This window comes from Drosophila novamexicana, unplaced genomic scaffold (genome assembly GCF_003285875.2).
Source record: "Drosophila novamexicana strain 15010-1031.04,08,12 unplaced genomic scaffold, DnovRS2.1 tig00000796-arrow-arrow-pilon, whole genome shotgun sequence".
Taxonomy (NCBI): domain Eukaryota; kingdom Metazoa; phylum Arthropoda; class Insecta; order Diptera; family Drosophilidae; genus Drosophila; species Drosophila novamexicana.
Window position 1 is genome coordinate 248,186 of NW_020824824.1, and position 21,606 is coordinate 269,791.

At 39.4% G+C, this 21,606-nt stretch overlaps 1 protein-coding gene across 1 annotated transcript; it reads left to right on the forward strand.

Annotated features, from left to right (window-relative positions):
• The first annotated feature begins 12,515 nt into the window (after positions 1-12,515).
• On the forward strand, positions 12,516-20,617 carry LOC115763957 (probable dolichyl pyrophosphate Man9GlcNAc2 alpha-1,3-glucosyltransferase). The gene is made up of 4 exons (XM_030706747.1): positions 12,516-13,237; positions 19,650-19,847; positions 19,911-20,070; positions 20,130-20,617. The coding sequence occupies exons 1-4, from the start codon at positions 12,573-12,575 to the stop codon at positions 20,529-20,531; spliced, it is 1,425 nt and encodes a 474-aa protein (XP_030562607.1). The 5' UTR covers positions 12,516-12,572; the 3' UTR covers positions 20,532-20,617.
• Positions 20,618-21,606: the final 989 nt, after the last annotated feature.

Consider the following 21,606-nt stretch of genomic DNA (forward strand, 5'->3'; position numbering starts at 1 on the left):
CAGCTGTTTTCGCTCAAATTACCATTTGGTGAGCGACGTCATTTACCGGGGTACACACCAAAAGTGGTGCAGTCCAAGCTATAGATGAGCAACGCACAGCTCTGGGCACTGCGGAAATGGACCTCCAATGACAAGGCTGTACTCATTAATCTTAAAAGAAATCATTTACTCAGAGCCGATTTTTGGAAATAGAAGAAGCGTGCCCTACGAAAACCAGGTTATTTGCTGGAAGGTAGACACCGATGAGTTCCTCTTTGTCCCCTAAAAAATGAAGCAATCCCATACGAAACGTGAGGTGCTTTCACAAATCGCCAAGCTGTTCGATCCAGCTGGAAGGTTAGCACTATTCTTGGTCGGTGCTAAGATCTTCATGCAAGAGATCTGGCTTCATTATCTGGGCTGGCATGCATACTTGCCAAGACAGCTCCTCCAAAGGTGGAAAGCATTCCTCGAGAGCTATGCAACTCTAATTAAGATACGCATCCACAGATGGTGCAATAGGTTCAGACCGCAGCATTCCTTGAAAGACAGGAGCCTTTCTGCTGGACAGACTCTACTCTTGTGCTGGCCTGGCTCATCAAGCCACCATGCAAGTGGACGGCCTTTGTGGCTAATAGAGTCACCAAGATTGCACAATCCACCAACTTCAGCAAATGGTCCCACGTTCGCTCCGAATGCAACCGTGCTGCTCTGGCGAGCAGAGGTGTCCCCTCGTGCAAACTCGTGGCCAATGATTTGTGGTAGCAGGAACCAGAGCTCTATCGAATCAACCCATGAAACTAAAAAAGAGCTTCGTCCCGTGAAACCCGTAACTTAGCAAATCTAATTTCTCCATTTCTCCGAATTCGGAAAAGCAGTTCGAGTCATGACCTATGTTTACCGTTTTATAAAGCGCTGTCAGAAATCCGATACTCAATTTCCAAAAGAGCATCAGCAGAACTGAACTATCCGAAGCTCAACAGTGGCTTGTTGTACACACTCAACGCATTGAGTAGCTCAAGTGCCACCATTAGTCTCAATCCGTTCATTGATCAAAATGGATTCATGGAGTCTCTGCGCTATGACGAATAACATCCGATTCTCCTTCCTTACACTGCCCTTTCAGATAATGGTGCGCCTGATCTAATTCAAGTTCTGGATTCTAAAACACAGGGTATGTGAAGCTTACCGCAAGAAGTTGCGACCCCAACTCGTGACCCATCGAAAGAACCATATTTTCCCGCCCGGTCACTCACAAAGGCATCCATTTTTCTGGGCCGTTCGTCTTCAAAAACTACACAGATCGAGCATGCCTCATCACCAAGGGCTATGTATGCGTCTTTGTATGGTTCAGCATACGAGCTTAAATGTATGGCCTGAAAGCCACTTCGGACCTAACAACCGGAAAATTCCATGCCACTTTCGCTCGATTTGTTTATCGATGGGGATGCCCCCAACAAATGTAATCCGACAATGGCAACACGTTAGTGGGAGTCTCAAAGGACCTATCGCGTGACTTCTTAGAGCCATTAAAATGTGTCCTGGCGCTTCAACTCCCCGAGCGCAAAGAGCTTCAAAACGCTCTTTTACAAGTCCACTTCCTTTCTCAAATTCACGTTTTAAGAGTTATCGACAATCTTACCCAAACAAGAAGTTTGCCTTAACTCGAGGACAATCTCCCCATTTTTAGAGAACCCAGCTGACCTACTGGTCCTCAGTCCCAGCCATATTAATTTTGGAGCCTTAAATTAAAGAGAGCGCAGCGTCCATCCTGAACTGCTGGCAACGTCTCAGGGCCCTTAATCAGCAGTTTTGTTTCCGTTAGAAAAAGGAATATCTCAAGCAGTTGCACAAAAACAACAAATGGCTGCATTCCACGAGAAACCTTCAAAACGCCGACGTCGTTATCGTCAAAGAAGATAAGCTTCCATCCAACAAATGGCGGCTCGGCAGAGTGCAAGCGACGCATCCAGACAAGGATGACATGACCAATGGAAGGGTGCCGTATATACAGACCTCCAAACTAACACGTGTGTCGTCCTTTGTGTCTTCAAATCAATATTATTTTTAACAGATTTTTTTTCCTACTTCAGCAACATAGTTCCTTGCAACGCCAACCAGCAGTGCCAACAGCCCCGAGGAATGGTCTCGTCTAAATGACGGGTCTGCGATGAAATACACGAAATGAGGAAGGACGTGAGCCCGGAGAAGCGCCTACGGGTAGTACGCATCAACAACACCGCCCCAACTGCCTTGCCCACGAGCACTCACGCCTATCATGGCGCAGCAATGATCGCTGCCGTTCCTGTGGTAAGGATGACCACAGCCTGCTCCGCATAAAAATAAAAGAGATAAAGCCAGGAGCGCACCCAAGGTCGCGCAAGCCGCATGCCAAAGCGCGAAATGCGAAGACTGGGACGCGGCCCCTCTCTGCTTTCCGGATCCACCATGCCCACCAATACAACGCTGTCGCTGCTCCTCCAGTGCAAGACCATCAGTATTCTGCTTACTACATTGGTGGCCGTGGGAGACGGTACAAAATCTTTCGAAATTCGAGCACTACTTAATCCGTGCACTCCAACGAGTCGGATCAATGCATCCTTGTGCTTTCTGTCACAAGCATTGGTGCAGAAGGGGCTTGCACTGCCTATCTCAGCAGGGGCCTGAGGACATGAAAATTGAAGTTGTTCTCCGCAAGAGAATTCGGATCCTGAGTTCCATCGGGCTGACACCGTCTCCTTGGTGCTCAGTGCGGAGCTGTATCAGCTAATAATCCAGACAGGACAGTAGCGCAAACACCATATTCGGAAGGGTGCTCTCTGGAAAAATGCTTGAAATTCATGGTCATGGTCATGCTTATGGTGGTTCAATGGCCCACCATTTTCATTTCTAATGGAATCGCAGTAGCCACACAGTAATATAGGCCCTGCAATAAACATACTGAGCCACGTTGTACACGCCGTCCTGGAGATGTATCTTTCCGGTCCTGCCTTCAGCATGCTGGAAAAATTAAGAGCCGTACAGCTATGCGTACTGAGTTTCGTACGGATTATTACTAAGAAGCTCGGAGAATGGGAACTGCAGAATACGCTGCTGTTCCCGCTTAGCGCTCCCAAGGGCTTGGTATTAATCACGGCTTCTACTGCGACTAGAATCGTCTGTAGCTTCGACCGTTAGCTGCAGACTGCCCATCGTCCGTAGGATTAAGAGCTTTGCAAGCTTCACAACTGCCTCCCACAGACCCCCGAAGTGCGGAGCTTTTGGCGGTATTACCGTAAAATCGCATCCACTTTTTGATGCGAATCCGCGAATTGCGACTCCCTGGCGAGTTGCTCCGACGAAGTCTGTCGCCTTGTCACAATGGACGGTTTGTGGGACTCCTTAGGGACACTTTACAATTGTACTGCTCGATTTTAACTTTCTTTTAATAAAGCGGAAATATAATTAAACACTCTCAACAGCCTGGCATCCGATGGAAAATCGATTGTTCCCGGGATATGTAGTTGGTCTACCAAAGCTGCTAGTCCAACAGCAGTTTTGCATACTTCTAAGGTACGCATCTCATCTGTCATCAGTTGCTGGTTAACTAACCAGCATTCTCTTGGTTCCTTCACAACTCAAGACCCATAAGATCTAAGATTTATTTCTCGATGAAAAAGATACGAGTAAGTCAGCCGCGCACAACTCTAGTCGAGGCAGAGTCTTCGTTTTGAGGAGAGCTACTTAAGATTTGTATATCAACTACAACTATGCCTGCGGCGAACAACAACTGTGAAGCGTCGGCGTAACCATCTCGATCGGTGAAGTTGGCTTTGTAAACAATTTAAGCCTTTTTGCAACTAATTAATAGTCACTACTTGCGTGCAGCGAAATTCAAAAAATTATATTTTCTGTTCAAAAGTATTAATATTGCCGCGCGAGCACTTATTGGATTAGCATTTGCATTTGAGCATGATTAATTTAATTTTGGCTTATTGCACCTCAACTCCATACATTGTAATTTATGCAGCACTTCAGGTCGAGAAAATTCTGTGCTCTCAAGATCGAACTAGATTGGTTAGACTATTTAGGAAATATAGTTATTGGTTAACTACAAAGCTGTCTGGGTTCTGGTCCTTTGTCGCGCATAAATGAACATGCTTATGTGAATGCGAATGTGGAAACTAAGCTGGCATTGCGAAGGTTCAAATATGACCCACAAAAAAAAAGTAAAGCAACTATCTCTTATAAATGCATTAATTCCTATTTGGATAATTTGATAAAAAAGTCATGTTGAAATTTGAAAATTAATTAACACTTCTAATACAACTATTAATCGACATAATATTCCTTGCTCTCCTTCTTATACTGTACCGTGTTGCGTTGTACTTCCGTGTCCGTATCGAATTTCGCGGCATTCTTCTCACGCAGTCTAGACATTACGCGAAAAAAATGGTTACCATCACCGGCACTGCTGGCCGCTTCATTTCGGTGATGAATTGCCTCTCGCAGCGCATACGATAGTACACCAGATATTTGCGCTCGCCTATCCATAGTATTGGCATATCTTTGCTTGCTACACTCTTTAGCTCCTGAATCATGGGCGAGTTCTGGCTGCGATAGTTGAAGATCTTCATATTACAGCCATAGAGCAGAGATTGTTCCACGTTTGTGAATTTCAGATAATCCGGACAGTTCATTAAAAAGTGCTCCATAGTCCGTCTATGCATGGTTATCCAGACGATCTGAGTGCAGACCGCCAAAAAGTGTTGGTGAAAGAATCTTTCCTTGATTGTGGGCGAAATATTGACAACCTCTTTCGTTTTGTAAAACTTCCTCAAATCGGCCTCGCCCATTATGTTAATGCAATAATTTCTAGCGATCAACATGCGATCATCCTAGTATAACTTGTGAAGACTGCGCTCTTGGAGTAGAAGTTTTGCCTTTTTGGCTTTAGAGGCCAAGCGAATCAAATAGCTGCAATTTCACCGAGAGAAAGCATTTTCATTCGGCAATAGTCTTCCATGAATTCCAAGTACATACGCCTAGGCTCAGGTAGTCGAGACAAGCGTTTGGGATTTGATTTAAATAGCAGTCTTACTTAAAGTCGACGTGACGGGAAATTCTTTAGGAAGTGACTCTCACATAACTGCTGTTCCAATTTCCAAAATTTATGCAATGATTTCTCAAGCGACGTATAACATTCCTGTTGATAACTTAAATTGACAGGATGTGTCTTTTTACGACTTATCGCCGTGAAACTCGCTGAGATAATCCGGACCTTATTAACCTTAACTTCATAGAGAACTTAAAAAGCTCCGATGAACATGTCGATCTTCAGCCAATTGAGGAATCCCAAGTAAACTGATACTAGCCTCTGCTCTACGCAGCTTCAATTGTTCTGCTGGCTCGTCTGTTACAAAATTAATGTGGGAGCCAGAATTGAGTAAAGCTCTAGCCGAAACTATCTCGCTCCATCTCGCTTTAACGCTAATGACCTTTGCAGCTAGGATTTGACTATCAGATTCATGCATGTATAGCATGTGAAGTCAATGATCCTGTGCGGAGTCAAAGGGTGCATTATCTATGCAACAGGGTGTTATGAGGACGACTGCATACACTTCAATTGTTTGCCTTACATCTGGCAATTGTCTTCCGAAGGCAGTTGTTGCATAAAGGAGTCGCCTTGGAGAACCCAACCGCTGCTATACTCATAATGTGGCCTATGCTGAGCAATTTTCTATTGAATGTCATTTGGAAACTCAATATAAATATTTAGGGTTCAATTCTTGTTCTAGCCACAGAACACGAAAAAGAATCTCGTTTAATTTTTTTGGAAATAGCCTTCGACTCTGATTTGGAGCCATCGAACGAAACTATATCTTATTCTTCAGCAAAAATGTGTTGATGCCTAGGATTCAAGGGTGTTTCGCAATTTCGTAAAATTTCGAAGCGTAAAATTTCGTTCTACTTTTAAAGGGTATGATAAGGGTCCTCCACGAGCTGTTCAAGATCGATCCGAGGCTCAGTGGCGACCCGCGGTGTGCGACTGTGGCAAGCGACTGTGGCTAGTTAAACATGTTCATCCACTCCTCGTGTGGACAGACCGAGGGGAAAAACCGCATATATCTAGAGTGGCCGAGTCTGCACTCGGCGCTCGATGAATATCGCGACCGTTACCAACCTTAGGTCGCCTTAGATAAGCACAAAGCAGCCTTAGCGTATTGTAGCCTTATGTGAGTTGTCGAATTATATCAAAGCAATACGCACTAAAACGCATAATTGCCCTTTAAAGCCACCAAATTTCATTTTTTTAAAGTTATATGAACTAACATAATTTTAATGGCGACCGCGGGTGGAGAATGTCAAGGCAAGTAGCTTCCAGAGTTGAACATCCGGAACAACAGGTACTGTGCTAATAATTTAAAGTCCAACTCTATTGGCTTGGTTGCGCTAATGAAGCCAACGCTTTCAATTCTTGGCACATATGTAAGGTAGTTGAGCATAATTAAAATTTGCATGCACCGCTTGGAGATTTATATGTATATAGTTTAGTATTTGTGCAATTGAGTGCTTCTGAGCGAATTATAATTAGTGTCAAAAATTAATTATCACTACAATTAAATTTCGCTTGGCGTTTCCTCCTCTTGCTATCACTCGCAACCACTGTAAATTGTATAGTTGTCCAAGACCAAGCGCTTGTATATAAGTGCACTACACGCATACATATACACGTACATAGCAAGCCAGCTGCAGCCCGTTTCTTTCTCGATTTTTATTAAAATTATAATTATTAAAAAATATGGCTAAGAGAATTTTAAGAATTTTATTAGCCTGTTCGAAACTCTTGTTCATAACGATCATGCGATCCCGAGCATAGAGAAATTCAATCATCTGATCTCATGTCTCACTGGTGACTAGGCACTGTTAGAGCGTTTCAAGTCACCGAGGACAATTATTTAAAAGCATTGGACAGCCTAAAGAGAGTCTACGACAATAAATATCTAAAATTTAATGAAAATATTTTGGCTCTCTTTAGCCTGCCAAAAATAACGCAGCCTTCTGCGGCATCATTGAGATCACTGATTGAAACTCTCTCCGCCATCTATGGCTCGCTCCTGTCAATAGGTGACGACAAAAAGATTTCTTACGCGATTCTTATTCACCTCGTTTGCCCAATTACCAGACGAAAATTGGAGGATCAACGCGATTATGCAATCATTAGTAGATATTCACACCTTTCTGCTGAAAAATCAGCCAAAGCTTCGCCCGATGGCCCGAAGTCAAAGGCTGTTTCCAAAAACAATAATCGAGGTTCGTTTTCGTGTTCTGTGGCTAGTGTAAGAAACGATCAACTGCCCCCAAAATGTTTATATTTCGGATCCGAAGGCCATTCGATATTGAATTGCTCAGCATATGCCGCATTATCAGTACAGCAGCGGTTTGAGTTCGCTAAGGCGGCTCATTTATGCATCAATTGCCTTTGAAAGTGTGCCCCTTCCAAAGTGTGCTGCCAAATGTAAGGCAAACTGCAGAGTATGCAGTCATTCTCATAACACACTGTTGCTTAGATACTCGGCCGTTTCTAGCACTCGAGCGTTACCACCCCCCCTTGACTCCGCACAACAGGCAGATCAACCATCGACATGCTATTCTATGCTGTGCATGCGAATGTATCTGATAATCCTAGCTACCGCAGTCGTTAGCGTTAAAACGAGAAGTGGCGAGTTCGTTTTGGCTAGAGCTTTTCTCGATTCTGGATCACAAAAGAATTTTGTAACAGACGAGCTAGCACAACGATTGCAGCTGCGTAGAGAAGAGGCTAGTATCAGCTTACTTGGGATTGCTCAATGCAATACTCAGGTAAGAAAGAAGATTCATACAGTGGTGGAGTCGCGAGTCAATTGCAGTGAGTGTGGATTTTGAAGATCATTTCGGGCTACCAGCCTGACCATACGGTGAATTTCAGTGGCTGGAAAATGCCTGAGAAACTGCTATTGGCTGATCTATATTTTTATAATCCACAGAAGATCGACATGCTCATCGGAGCTGAGACGTTCTTTGGGCTTCTGCCTGTCGGTCAGATTAAACAAGCTCCGAATTGTCCTATTCTGCAAAAGACACTTGTTGGCTGAATTTCATCAGGGCGTTACACGCCGTCAAGTCATGAGAAGACTCATGCTGTCAATCTGAGTTGCCAAAAAGAGTCTTATACCTTATACCGCGACAAAACATTGCAGAAATTTTGGTCATTAAATAAGTTGCCTTCAGACAAAAAGGTCCGAACAGTTGAACAGCAGCTATGTGAGAGCCACTTTCTAGATAATTTGGAAATACTGCCGTCAGGTCGATTTAAAGTGAGATTGTCATTTAAATCAGATCCCAATCAGCTTGGTATCTCCTTCGAGGTTGCTAAACGTCGTTTGTTTGAAATAGATGATCAGATTCCAAGTACTCTATACTATCTCATTCCGCATCAGTGTCTCTTAAGACCACAAAGCACATCGACGAAATTACGCGTTGTTTTTGAGGCATCCTGTCGGACATCGTCTCAAATGGCTATGAATGATGTTCTAATGGTTGGACCGACCATTCAAGAGGAGCTTTACTCGACTCTACTTCGACTTCGACTTTACAAATATGCGTTGATTGGTGATCACTAAAAGATGTATAGGCGGTAGTGGTCCATGAAGCAGATCGAGATTCCCAGCTCGTAGTACGGAGAAAGAAACCAACTGACACTTTGAGGTTCTTCAGGTTAAACTCCGTATCTTACGACACTGCGCCTACCCTGCTTTTGGCAATACGGTGTTTTATCGCACCCTAAAGCTTTTTCTTTGGTCTGCTTCTGAAGTCACGCATCATTGGATTCGGTCACATCCTTCGTCTTTGGCGTGAACGACTGTGGCTAATCAACGCTCAAGAGGTCTGTCGACAGACAGTGGGATCATGTATCCATTGCTTTAAATGCAAACCTCATCTGCTGACATAAATTATGGGAAATTTACCAGCAAATCGACTCCGAGCGCTTCGCCAATTTTCTATCTGTGGCGTCGATTTTTGTGGCCCAATTATCACGACATTTCGAATGCTTGGAAAGCCTACGTATAAGTCGTACATAGTACTGTTTGTTTGCTTCGCCTCCAAAGCGGTTCACTTAGAACTAGTATCTGACTTATTCACTCATACATTTTTTCGTCGGCCGTCAAGGAGCCCCACAGAAGCGGACTCAATTCGGGAATTCGCATTAAAAACCGGATGCGAATTTGGGTTCATACCGTTAAGAGCTCCGCACGTCGGGGTTTAGTGGGAGGCAGGTGTGAAGTCTGCAAAGCACCTACTCCTACGGACGGTAGGCAGCCTGTTGCTAACAGCCGAGGAGCTGCAGATGACTCTTTTCGCAGTGGAGGCTGTCCTCAATTCCAGGCCCCTAGGAGCAACAAGCGAAATCTCTAACGCCAGGCCACCTACTAGTGGGAGTATTGACGGCTCTGCCAGCAGAAAGCACTCCGGTTCAGCAGGGTCTCACCTGCTTTAATCGATGGCGAGCTGTCTCGTTGCTCTAGCAACAGATTTGGCGGTGATGGTCAAAGGAGTATGTGCTCGGACTTCAAATGCGGAGCAACTGGAACCATCACCTACATACATATTTACAAATATATCAAATTAATTATGGACGTTAATGCTCTATATGCTAAACAACTTAAAAAAAGTCACATGCCTGATTAATACAATATATACAATTTACAATGGTTGCAAGTGATTACAAGAGGGCGGAAACTTTAATAATGGACAACACATATTGCTGTGTATGTAATAATAAATGGAGTCTTGGTGTGCCGTTGGTTTAATTATTTGGCAATTTTACGTTTACGTACATAATCTGTAATATGATATTTTTCCATTGGTTTTTAAATACCTGCATGGGGGCATCATGGAATGTAGACAATAATGCTTCTTTTTCTTTATCAGCATTTATTTTGGTCACCTGTTTAAGTAGCGCTACTCTTAAAAGCTTAAAAAATGTTAGGTCATAATTTTGAAAATGTCCATTAATATCTTTTTAAAGATCTTTTCGCTCGGTGCCTCTGTTTCAAACATTTGGAGGAATTGATCTAGATCGACTATATCATTGGCATATAGATTGCTTGTTATAAGTTTTTACAATGTGTGAACAAATACATTAAGCTGTTAATTGCCATGTGACTTTTTTTCGCACATCGTTATTCTTTGCCTAATATACATACGTTTGGCAAAACAGCATTTTCAAGGATTTGCGCCAGATAATTTTGTTGCTAACTTTATTTTTATATCCTTAGAGGTATTTATTTAGTTGTTCTGCTGTTATTCTACTTCTAGTTTCCTATCTCATTCGTATTAATTTTTAACTTGGATTTAATATTAAGGAGAGGTAAAAAATGGTCTATGATTTGTAATTGTAATTTTTCTGAAATATTTGCCATATACGGTATAAGAACATTTTTTAATTCCCAGTCAATTGCTGTTATCTCTTGTTCTGTGTTGATTTTATATTTTCACCTTTTGTGAAAGTTCTTGGGGTTCTATCTAGTGGCGACTCAACCCAAGTTGCTACGTCAAAAAATTTAAATTCTTCTCTTGAGCTTGCCTATCAGAACGATAGAGGGGTAAAATCGAACCTTGTTAGCCTGTACGTAGATTCTCTTCCATTTAATTTTCACATTTTAGCTTTTACTGAGACTTGGCTCCTTACAGATGTGATTTAGCATCTCGTATCGGAGGAGGAGTCCCCTCTTTCTTCGGAACGCATTGAACTTCGCATACGCGGAGATTCAGTTGGTGGCTGTAAGAGTGTACTTTTGTATTGTATCGATTGTATTTGCGCATAAATTGTATACCTGTGATTTAATTTCTTCCTTATAAGTACATACATATATGGAGTTCTTTTATCTATTTATTTACTGTTTATTAATTTGACAATAATCTGCTAATAGTTGCCATATTTTTTAAGCGGAACTTGGCAAAAGTGTTTTCGGAATCAGTAACACTGAACTTTTGTATTCTACGATTTTATTTGCATAAATAATACCTAAGATTTAATTTCTTTCTCATGAGTATATGGAATATATAAATTAATTTGACGATAATCTACTAATAATCGCCATATTTTTTCAGCGGAACTTGGTAAAATTTATTTTGATTTTCTCTTTCTCCGTCAGAATGATTAAGAACATTGTATTTACTAAGGGGCTTATATAAACTATTTCCGAAGTCTTCTATTTGCTTTGTGTTGCCTGATACATTTGTAAGGTTTATAAACATAATTTTGTTGTTTGTTGTTGTTTGTTGACATTGTTTTTGTCGTTGTTCTGCTTATATGTTATCATCGTAGCTTTGGCAACGTATATTTCCATTAACGCGTTCGCTATTATTACCTCCAACTTATAGACTTTCTCCACTGGCTTGAGAAATGTCACATTTTCAAATTCCACATATTGGAGTCCCACCGGTTGTCGGTAACATGTGAGTGGGAAAAGTACCGCTTCTTTAAATAAACAGCTGATCGATCAATTTACATAAGCGCCGCAAAGTTTTTCTTCCAAAACTCAAATAATGCGCTTTCGACATCTCGCCATGCTTAAGTTCTAATATTTGAGGAATTATTATATTTCTAAATTTCTTAACGCTTGCCTTCGTTGACATATCAGCTGTTTATGGTTAAGATAGAAATCTCGATTAAAAATTTTCAACTATGTATGTTTTTTGGGCCCTTCCTTGTGGAACTTCCATTAGTTAGGAAATTGGCCTTAACCCAGTTCTGCACCCAATTTCTTAATCAACTGCCATTTGTAAATTGGGACAAGTGCAATATAATAAACACAATCGAAAATTATAATGACTTCGCTGTGGAGCAACGTTTTATAAGCTATAGGAACGTATAGGTGCGTATTATAAGCAATATTGCGCAGATACTTATCCGTTCCGCCGGGTGTTAAGTGATTGTTCATGAGAGTACATATTATTTGTCATGCAGCTTATTGGACCGCCGCGACAACTGACAAAATATCTTAACAGACTAAATCATAATTATTGATTGAACAAAATATTGCTTTGCTCGGTAAAGAAATAATGAAAAATAGCAAGTTCTAATAATGAGTAATATTCTGGAAGCTGTAGGTTTTTTTTTTTTTTTTTATCGGAATTTGTATGATTGCTATGGAAAATATGAAAGTAGCATTACCATAAACAGCATATTTAACAAAGAAGGTAAGCGGTCACTTGAAATTTTAATTTTACAATTTTTAGCATATAAATATTTCGAAATCTTGCTAAGAATGTATTTATTAATTTTGATATTGCTTTATCATGAAGCGTGGTGCTGTTCAGGGGCGTTCTTTGATATATAATACAACCACACTTAAGAATTCGGTAATGCCGTATAGATGCGTTAAGGATTGGCGGCCAATCATTCGATTTAACTACTTCCAAGAAAATATCGATAGTATTTGGTACAAAAAAATTGTTTAAAAATATAATTCAAAAATATCGAGTACTAAAACGTAATTACATTAGTCGGTGCATCACTATGTGCATATTTATGTCTAATTAAAAATAAAAGCATTGCTTTAGGCAATATGCATTCGGAAATGATAGCTGCAATTTTTGGCGCATTGGCCTTAAGATCTATTATATCCATGAACTCCTACTCTGGATTTAACCAAGCGCCGATGTTTGGGGATTATGAAGCTCAGCGGCACTGGCAAGAAGTGACAATAAATTTAGATGTTAAACAGTGGTATACCAATAGTACACATAACGACTTGCAGTATTGGGGCTTAGATTATCCGCCTCTTACAGCTTATCACAGTTACCTAACTGGCCGTGTAGCTAAATTACTCAATTACAGCTATGTTGAACTACACACCAGTAGGGGTATTGAAACCAAGGAACACAAGAGTTTTATGCGCCTGACAGTTTTAGCAGCGGACATTTTAGTTTATATGCCTGCTATAATAGCTATTTCTGTTTGCATGGATCTCGCGTTTGAGAAAAATTTGAAACACCATTTGCTTGTACTTCTTGCAATCTACCCGGGGCAAATTCTCATCGACAATGGACACTTTCAGTACAACAACATATCACTTGGATTTTTAGCTTTAGCCGTCGCTGCGTTACTGTGTAACAGAAACTATATTGCCGCTTTCACCTTCACATTGGCCTTGAATTATAAACAAATGGAATTATACCACGCTCTGCCGTTCTTTGCATACCTACTGAGTACATGCTTTTCACAAAACAGGTATTAATCTTAAAGTGTATTTATGAATTATGTATTTTCCTCAAGAGCTTGATCTTTACAATCCTCAATCCTATTATTAAGCATACAATAGACAGTCTTCAAATCAACAAAAAATTACAAAGCAGTCCCTTACGTCAATTTTTCTACGCAGCGATAATGGACTTAGCGAAATACGGACTGGCACTGATATTTCGGGTTTTATCAGTCATACATGGCAAAATGGATAAGCACTAATGTTCTTCTTGTGGTCAATATTCTTGTTTTTTAGCAACCGACAAGCCGAGTGTCCGTCTTTGTTTCTATGTAAACTTTTCTCAGATTCCTGCTTAATGAAATTTGAATCGGGTTACCTATTCCATAGCAATAATAGGTCGAAAATTAAATTTTGAGTGACTTTTCTTTGCCCCGATGTCCTCACCAAATTTGGCATTTACTTGTTACAACATGCTTCTTGCATGTCTTTCCTAACTTCGAAAATTATTTCCCATAGAAACGATCGCTCATAGATAAAATACGAGTATGGGGCTTCACAATATCTTGACCGATTGGAATTCAAAGGTCTCACCATGCTTCATATATATTAGTAACATTTCGGACAGCTATTTCATATGCATGGGTCAAAATTAGTTTTTGCATAGAAGAAATTAATGTCTTAAGACATCTCCACCAAATTTTATATTCTAACCTATCTGCAAATAACTAGTATTAAATCTTCGGCGTGCCCAAGATAGCCGTATTCTTGTTATACCCAAATGTATGTAAGAGGCTGAAGAAGTCTTCTCCGACCCCCTAAGTATATATAGGCAGACTTAAAATTCAGAATGTTGATCCCCCTATTGCCAACGCGATATATGCTGGTTCCAAAACATTAGTATACTGCCCCGTTTCCATACAAATTCGAAATTTTTTTGTGAGCATTTTTAGACCCATTTTTAGTGAACACATTTTTATACTACATTTTACATATGGATACATACAAACAGTTGCCCAAAAAGATACGTGTGTATATGTACCTTTTTGAAGAAATTTAAATTTAAAGAAGAAATTTACAAATGAGTTTAGAGTATTTCCTAGTCTGTTGTAATTGATTTGTATTTATTATACAACGAACCCATTGCAAATTTATAAAGGGATATACCTGTTATGTGCAAATGTTTTTACAGGCAGCGGGAAACAGCTCCGACCTTATAAACTATTTAGTTATGAGAATATCGAGTATTTTGGTACGAAGCGGTAAAGTTCTGCTTTCTTATTCAAATAAAATCAAAAGTTAAGTACAAAAATAGCCCTGTTACTTGTATTTGTCCAACCGAATCATATTTCGGACAACCAGCGCGCGCATGGGGAGCCCTGATAACAATGCTAACGCGAGTCTAAGACAATCCGATCAATTGTTTGATTCATCAAGATTTTACATCCTTTGATAGTGGACGACGATGCTAACTCCTCCCTTTTGCGGAACTCGTCAATTACAATCCGTAGGAAAAGTCTGTAATGAAGTTTCTTAAAGTATTTTTGTATGGCCTATGCCAGAAACATATACATTTCATATGAGACTGAAGAAAATTGTTCATAAGCAATCTTGTTTCTTTGGCCAATTTCGATGATATTTTAAATTTTAAAAGGTAATTGCTCTGCCCTCCATTAATGAAATTTATTACGAATTTAAGTGAACAGTTGGCTTTGGGATGGTTATTGTTACGAGAAGTAATTAAAAAAATAGGATACAAAAATGTATTAAAAATTATTTCAGTTGCCGATATCGACCTCCTTCCCCTACTGGCACTGCTTCATACATGGACGTTAGTTTATTATCTAGAATTTTATTTGTTTTCCTATGTGTTGTCACATCCTTGGAAAGTTGTGTTACGTCCTGTCACGTTATGTCTTTTAATCTTTTTTTATTCCTTTACCTTGAATTCGAGTGTGGACATGTGTATTACGTCAACTGATTCTTTGCTTATGACGTTTCAGTTCAACTTTGTCGTCCAGGTGTTTTTCAAATTTCAATCACAATTAAAATATATGATTCTATATATATTCAACAGCTGAAAGATTGATAGCTCTAGTTTTATAATTAGAATCCTTTCAGTTCTCTAATAATACGTTTACGAGGCGGTTTGTTTTTGGCGAAAAAAATTCTGTCAGTTCGGAGTTTAAGAGTGATTAAAGTGTTTTGTATATAATATATATTGTGATATATGTTGTTATATAAATTATATTTTTATATATATTTGAGCTTCTAATATGCTTTTGTTTGTAAAAAAAAAAAGAAATATTGTTTGTGTAAGATAATTTTTTTGTTTTTCGAAATTATTTTCTGTTTATCTTTAACCCCGGTAGTCATATATGTCGTGCTGTAAAAAACCTAGAACAGTTCAAGCAGGCTGAAGAATCTGCGTTTGCATTTGTTGATTGCTGGCTATGTGAGAATACGTTGCATGCTAAATGTACAGGACTCACTGGGCGTGATTCCCTCAAAATCGCTACCATTGCCAAGAAAGCCTGCCTCCAGAACGAGTTTCGAGTCGCTTAACAAATATTATCCTGAGTCTCCACTTAATCGCCGGTTAGTGTCCCAATTTTAGAATTTGCCCTCTACAGCAACCACTAGCTCTTCCACGACGACGTTTGACGGGCGATGTTGCCACATGGAGTCCTTGAAGTCCGAGAACACACTCCTTTGACCATCGCCACCAGAACTGTTGCTCGAGCGATGAGACAGTTCGTCATCGATTCAAGAAGATGAGGCCCTGCTGGTCCGGGGTCGCCTTTGCCGAAAGATCCCTTAATAGGCCTATCACCAGTAGGTGGCCTGGCATTAGAGCCTGGCCGTCGCTTGGAATCGGTGCTTTGCAGTCTTCACACCTGCCTCCCACAGACCCACAAAGTGCGGAGCTATTGGCGGTGTGACGGATTTGCTTTTTGATGGTGATTGGCGAGTTGTGCGTTCGCCTCTTTCTCGATTCGAGTTCGTAACTCCCGAAACTAGAGACATGATCCGACATAGTTCCTTGCATTGTCGCAATGGACGATCTGTGGGACTCGATGGCCGACGAACCTTAGAAATGTCATTAACAATGTATTAGAGGATAAGTCAGATACAAGTTCCAAGTGAACCGTTTTGGAGGCGAAGCAAACAAATAATGCTATGTACGAATTATACGTAGGCCTTCTAAGCATTCGAAAGGTCGTGCTAATTGGGCCACAAAAATTTACGCTTCAGCGGTCGGAGTCGATCTGCTGGCCAATTTGGGCTAGCAGGCGAGGTTTATATTTAAAGTAACGGATCTCACTGTCGGACGACAGACATCTCGAGGGTTAATTAGACAAAGTTGCTCACGAATAAGACTCACTAGTGCTCTTGGGTCACCATAGCAATTCATCAAAACATATATGTACATAACATATCGATCCTTTTTAATATATCTGGTCGGTGTAGCATACCTGCTGTTTTGCGTATATCTGAGGTACACATCTCATCTGGTATCAGATACTTAACTAGCCAGGATTCTCTTGGTTCCTTAAAAAAAAAAGGCTATCAAACCAAATCGACGCAGAAGAAAATAATCAACATCGCAGGTTCTAGAAACAATATCTGCTGGGTTTTGCTTTATAGGTAAATGGCGCCATTCAGCTTTCTCTGTTCCCTTTACGATTTCCACCACTCAGTTCTACTCAAATGTCGCTAAAGACAAGGATGTGACTAATAAAGTGTGACTTTGAATCAGACCAAAGAACCGTCCGTTCAATCGGTAATCTTATGAGATTTATGATTCGATGACAAATATCCGCAAGAAGGTGAGCTGCGCACAACTCAAGTCGAGCAATAATAATTTGAGTTGGGCTACTCTAGATTCGGATGTCAACAACAACTATGGTTGCGTATATATACACATGCGCCAAACGCTCTTATTGAAGCGTCGGCCAAACCATGTTTCTCATTCGGTGAAGTTGGCTTTGTAAGCAAATATCGTGGTATCTTTATTCTTTGCAACTGAATCAAAGTTTATTTCAGTTGTTGCCATGACTTATCCAAACTCCAAGGGATAGACTTATCCAGGTCTAACTTGTGAAGTCAGAGCTCTTGGAGTAGGAGTTTCGCCTCAGAGAACTTAAGAGGCAAAAAGCTGCAATGTCACCGAGAGAATGTTCCGTTTTTTCATTCGGTAACCACTTCACGCCAAGTGTTTTGGTTGTGTCAGCACTGAGGAAAACTCGAAAACCATTTGGTTAGTTCAAACTTCAGCAGCTTCAGGGTGTGATGGCTCGTTCGTATCACTAAGCTTTGTAAAACACCGTATTGGCAAAACAAAGCAGGCGCAGTGCCGTAAGTTAAAGTGTTTAACCTGAAGGATTTCATAGAGACGGATGGGTTCTTTCTCCACACTACAAGCTGGTAATCTCTATCTACTTCATTCACCATAACCTGCCTGTATATCTTTTTGATGTCAGCTCTCATCGCATATTTGTGGAGTCAACCACAACCGTCGAAAACAACGCGTATATGTGCTTTGTGTTCTTAAAACACACTAATGCGGAATGAAGTAGTGTGTCATGCGACATAAATGCCGCTTATCTCGAAGGAGTTACCAAGCTGATTGGGATGTTGTTTAAATGGTTGTCTTTCTTTGAACAGCAATATTTATTAATTATTGAGAAAGTTGCACATTAATGCTCTTCAACTGTTCGGGCTGTTTTGGGTGAAGATAATGACCCATAACTAAAACTTTTGCCATAATTTGAAGGTATGCGTGTGCCAATTTTTCGGGACCTTGCTCACCTTGCTCCCATACATACATACATGCAGGGAGTTTTTCACTTTGTTTGTGTTCAATGGAAAGCGCGCTGTCAGCAGAAATTCTTCATTCTACAAAAAAAAGGACAATAAAATAATAACTTTATAAAACAAAATAAAGAATACTGAAAGTATTTCGCTACAAAAATTTACACTGAGGGCGTTAGACTGGCCGACAGTATTTTTTCATCGAAGGCGCACGCAAGCCAATTTTGTGCCTGCCCAATTGCCTGCCAAGCAAAAAATCTTAAATGTTCAATACAAACATGAATAATGAACAATATGCGGGTACGCCTGGAAATGAGATCCTTTTGGAAAATTATAGTCAACTTTGATCATCTTTTTAGCTCCATATACATATAACAAGTAAGAGTATAGTCGGGAGCTCCCGACTAGGGGATACCCTGAACCCTCTTCTTTCAACACCAATTGCAAATATATATACTATTCTAGAAATTACCTAGAATTTACCAAAATTACCCAAAAAAACAGGATTTCGATATAGATTTTTATCGATTACTTGGAAACGGGGCAATTTATCGATTATCGAAAACAAACTTGATCTGCGCAGGCACTAGGAGGACCTACATCTAAAATTACAAGTCTGTAGCTCTTATAGGTTCTGAGATCCTTGCGTTCATACATACGGACAGACAGACAGACGGACATGGCTAGATCGACTCGGCTATTGATGCTGATCAAGAATGTATATATTTTATGGGGTCGGATATGCTTCCTTCTGCCTGTTACATACATTTGGATTTTGCACAAATACAATTTACCCTTTTTACCCATTTTCAATGGGTTCAGGGTATAAAATGGTAAGATAGTCATCGCATACTCTGTTTTAAGTTGGCCTACTTTCCCTATTCTTTTTTAAATCCTCGTTGAAATAAAAAAAAACGTATTATTATGATGCATTTTTTTAGGCTAGCTGCTGAAGCTTATTGAAGCATGCTGCACACTTAAGCTACTGCAATGTTTTAGGTTACAAACAAACATAGCTCGAACTCTTGCTGGATAGTCTAAGCTGTCACAAAATATTCCTTCTTTATATGCACTAACCACACTTTTGTGTTTTTGTCTCGCGTCAAAAAAATTGATTGTTATATTTACAATAATTGCAATAATTTAAAAATATATGGGTATTTTCTTTAGCTATATTATCAGTTATATGTAAGCGGCGCCAACCTCTTTGTTCAATCATTATACCAACTTCGGTCATTGCGAATAAATTTTGGATACTCTATTTATTAATATGAAATCAGCAAAAAAATTCTCCACCACTGATTCAGCATTAGCAAGTCAGGACTATGGCTTTCGTTTGTTTCAAAAGCAAAAAGCCATACTAGAAGTTTTGTGTCACTTTTAAATGTGTGGACTTATCACACCTTAGTAACTAAATAGGCTACTACTGTACAGTCGGAATGCAACGTTTTTATATGCGTTAGTTATGTAACACTCTTTACAAAGGTATATTTTGTCGTTTGAAAATTAATATTTAAAACCTTTAATTAATATTTAACTCTGATATACATACAAACTTTTATAAAATATTTTCAGAATTAGAGACTAATCAAATATTAAATGTTTATAATTATTTTCTTTTAACAGCTTACGATTGTTTGTAACAAAGCTTTTAATGATAGCGACTACGGTGCTAGCAACTTTTTCCATTTTATGGTATCCTTGGTTAGGTTCAGTTGACGCAACTGCACAAGTTTTACACCGTCTTTTTCCGCTCGGACGAGGCGTATTTGAAGACAAAGTTGCAAATTTTTGGTGCAGTATTAATGTTATTTACAAATTGAAGTGAGCTTAAACAATTGTTAATTAAATAATACTATGTATTAATATTTTACATTCTGTTTTCAGAAAACACATTATTAATCACGAGATGGCTTTAATTTGCATAGGAACTACATTATTGGCAGTCTTACCAACTAATGTGCAACTTTTTTGCAGACGAAGTAAATACACATTCATATTAACTCTATTTAATACGGCAGCAGCGTTTTTCCTGTTTTCGTTTCAAGTATGTATTATATATGTATATTACATTTCGAACCATGGCGCCTAAAACTTCTTTTTCAGGTTCACGAGAAGTCCATTTTACTTATTTCATTGCCATCGATTTGCTTGTTTGCCTGGTGGCCCAAGGAAATGCTTTGGTTTCTTAAGATGTCAGTTTTTAGTATGACACCACTTTTGAAGAAGGATAATTTGATTGTTCCAACATGTGCATTAATGATTATTTTTCATTTGATTTTCATGTGTAGCTATTTTGAAACTAACCAGAATATTATGATTCGAAAAAATCGGATAAGATCAATCATAAAAATCTCCGAAATTTTAATGATATCCATTTTATTTGCTTCATTAATAATAGAACCACCGGCTAGGTATCCGGACATTTGGCCATTAATAATTTCTATAATAAGTTGTGCGCATATTTTTATGTTTCTGGTGTGGGGGTATGTTAAACAGTTCACATGAATCGTAATTTTATAATTGCTTAAAAATGTAATATTAAAATTTTGTTAACTAAATAAAAACAAGAGGTTCTAGTCGGAAGCTCCCGACTAGGGGATACCCTGAACCCTCTTCTTCCAACATCAAATGCATATATATTCTATTTTAGAAGCTATATGCCAAGTTTGGTGACTCTAGCTCTTATTATTTACCAAAATTGCCCAAAAAATAGGATATCGATTTCGATTCTTATCGATTGCTTGGAAACGGAGTAAGTTATCGATTATCGGAAACAAACTCGATCTGCACAGGCACTAGGAGCACCTACATCGAAAGTCTAGTTTTTAGCTCTTATAGGTTCTGAGATCCTTGCGTTCATACATACGGACAGACGGATAATATATAAATATAATATACCCTTATACCCATTTTAAATGGGTTCAGGGTATAAAAAATAATCATTTTTCCTTTGGGTTTTCATTTTGGTTTATTTACAACCGAAACAAACCGCTATTAATATTCATGGATCTTGGCAGGCTTGCGGCTCAAAATCGAAAAAATTAAATTGGAGACTGTTGCAATTTTTTAGCTGAAATTCGATGCAATAATAAGTTTGAAGCTGACAAGTCATAACAACCAACAATAAGAAGGTATAAAGAGCCAAAGTGAGCGGATTGTCTGTCTGCATTCTGCAAATTATGTGACAACATATTTTTAATGACTTCTTTAAGTGTAAACTAAACTTAAATCTGATCCAATCGATGTTGTAGTAATTTCTATATATAAAACTGTTTGTTTTGATTGATTAGAGATCAATGCACAGACCAAGCCGTTAGAGATAGTAAGCTGAAATGATCAGTATAGGTACGTTATGTGGTGGAGGTGCACCCAAATTATGGAAAAGTTACGAAAAATGTTTGCATGAAATTTTGATTTTCGATCGGCCTCAAATTTTTTGGAAATTGGCGAAAAATGGTTGTAGGAAAGATCTCTGTTAAAATTCGTTTGAGACACGATTCACAATGGAATCTCTACCATTGGCAGTGTGGAAAAGGTTTTCTTAGATTCATTAAGTGATGATTCACGATCCCTATATTAG

What these genes read in the sequence shown, in the direction of transcription:
- LOC115763957 (XM_030706747.1), top strand. Translation starts at nt 12,573, where the DNA reads ATGCATTCGGAAATGATAGCTGCAATTTTTGGCGCATTGGCCTTAAGA. An exon ending in ACATGCTTTTCACAAAACAG is followed by an intron (nt 13,238 to 19,649) that starts GTATTAATCTTA and finishes TTCTTTTAACAG; the next exon opens with CTTACGATTGTTTGTAACAA. An exon ending in TTTTCCTGTTTTCGTTTCAA is followed by an intron (nt 20,071 to 20,129) that starts GTATGTATTATA and finishes CTTCTTTTTCAG; the next exon opens with GTTCACGAGAAGTCCATTTT.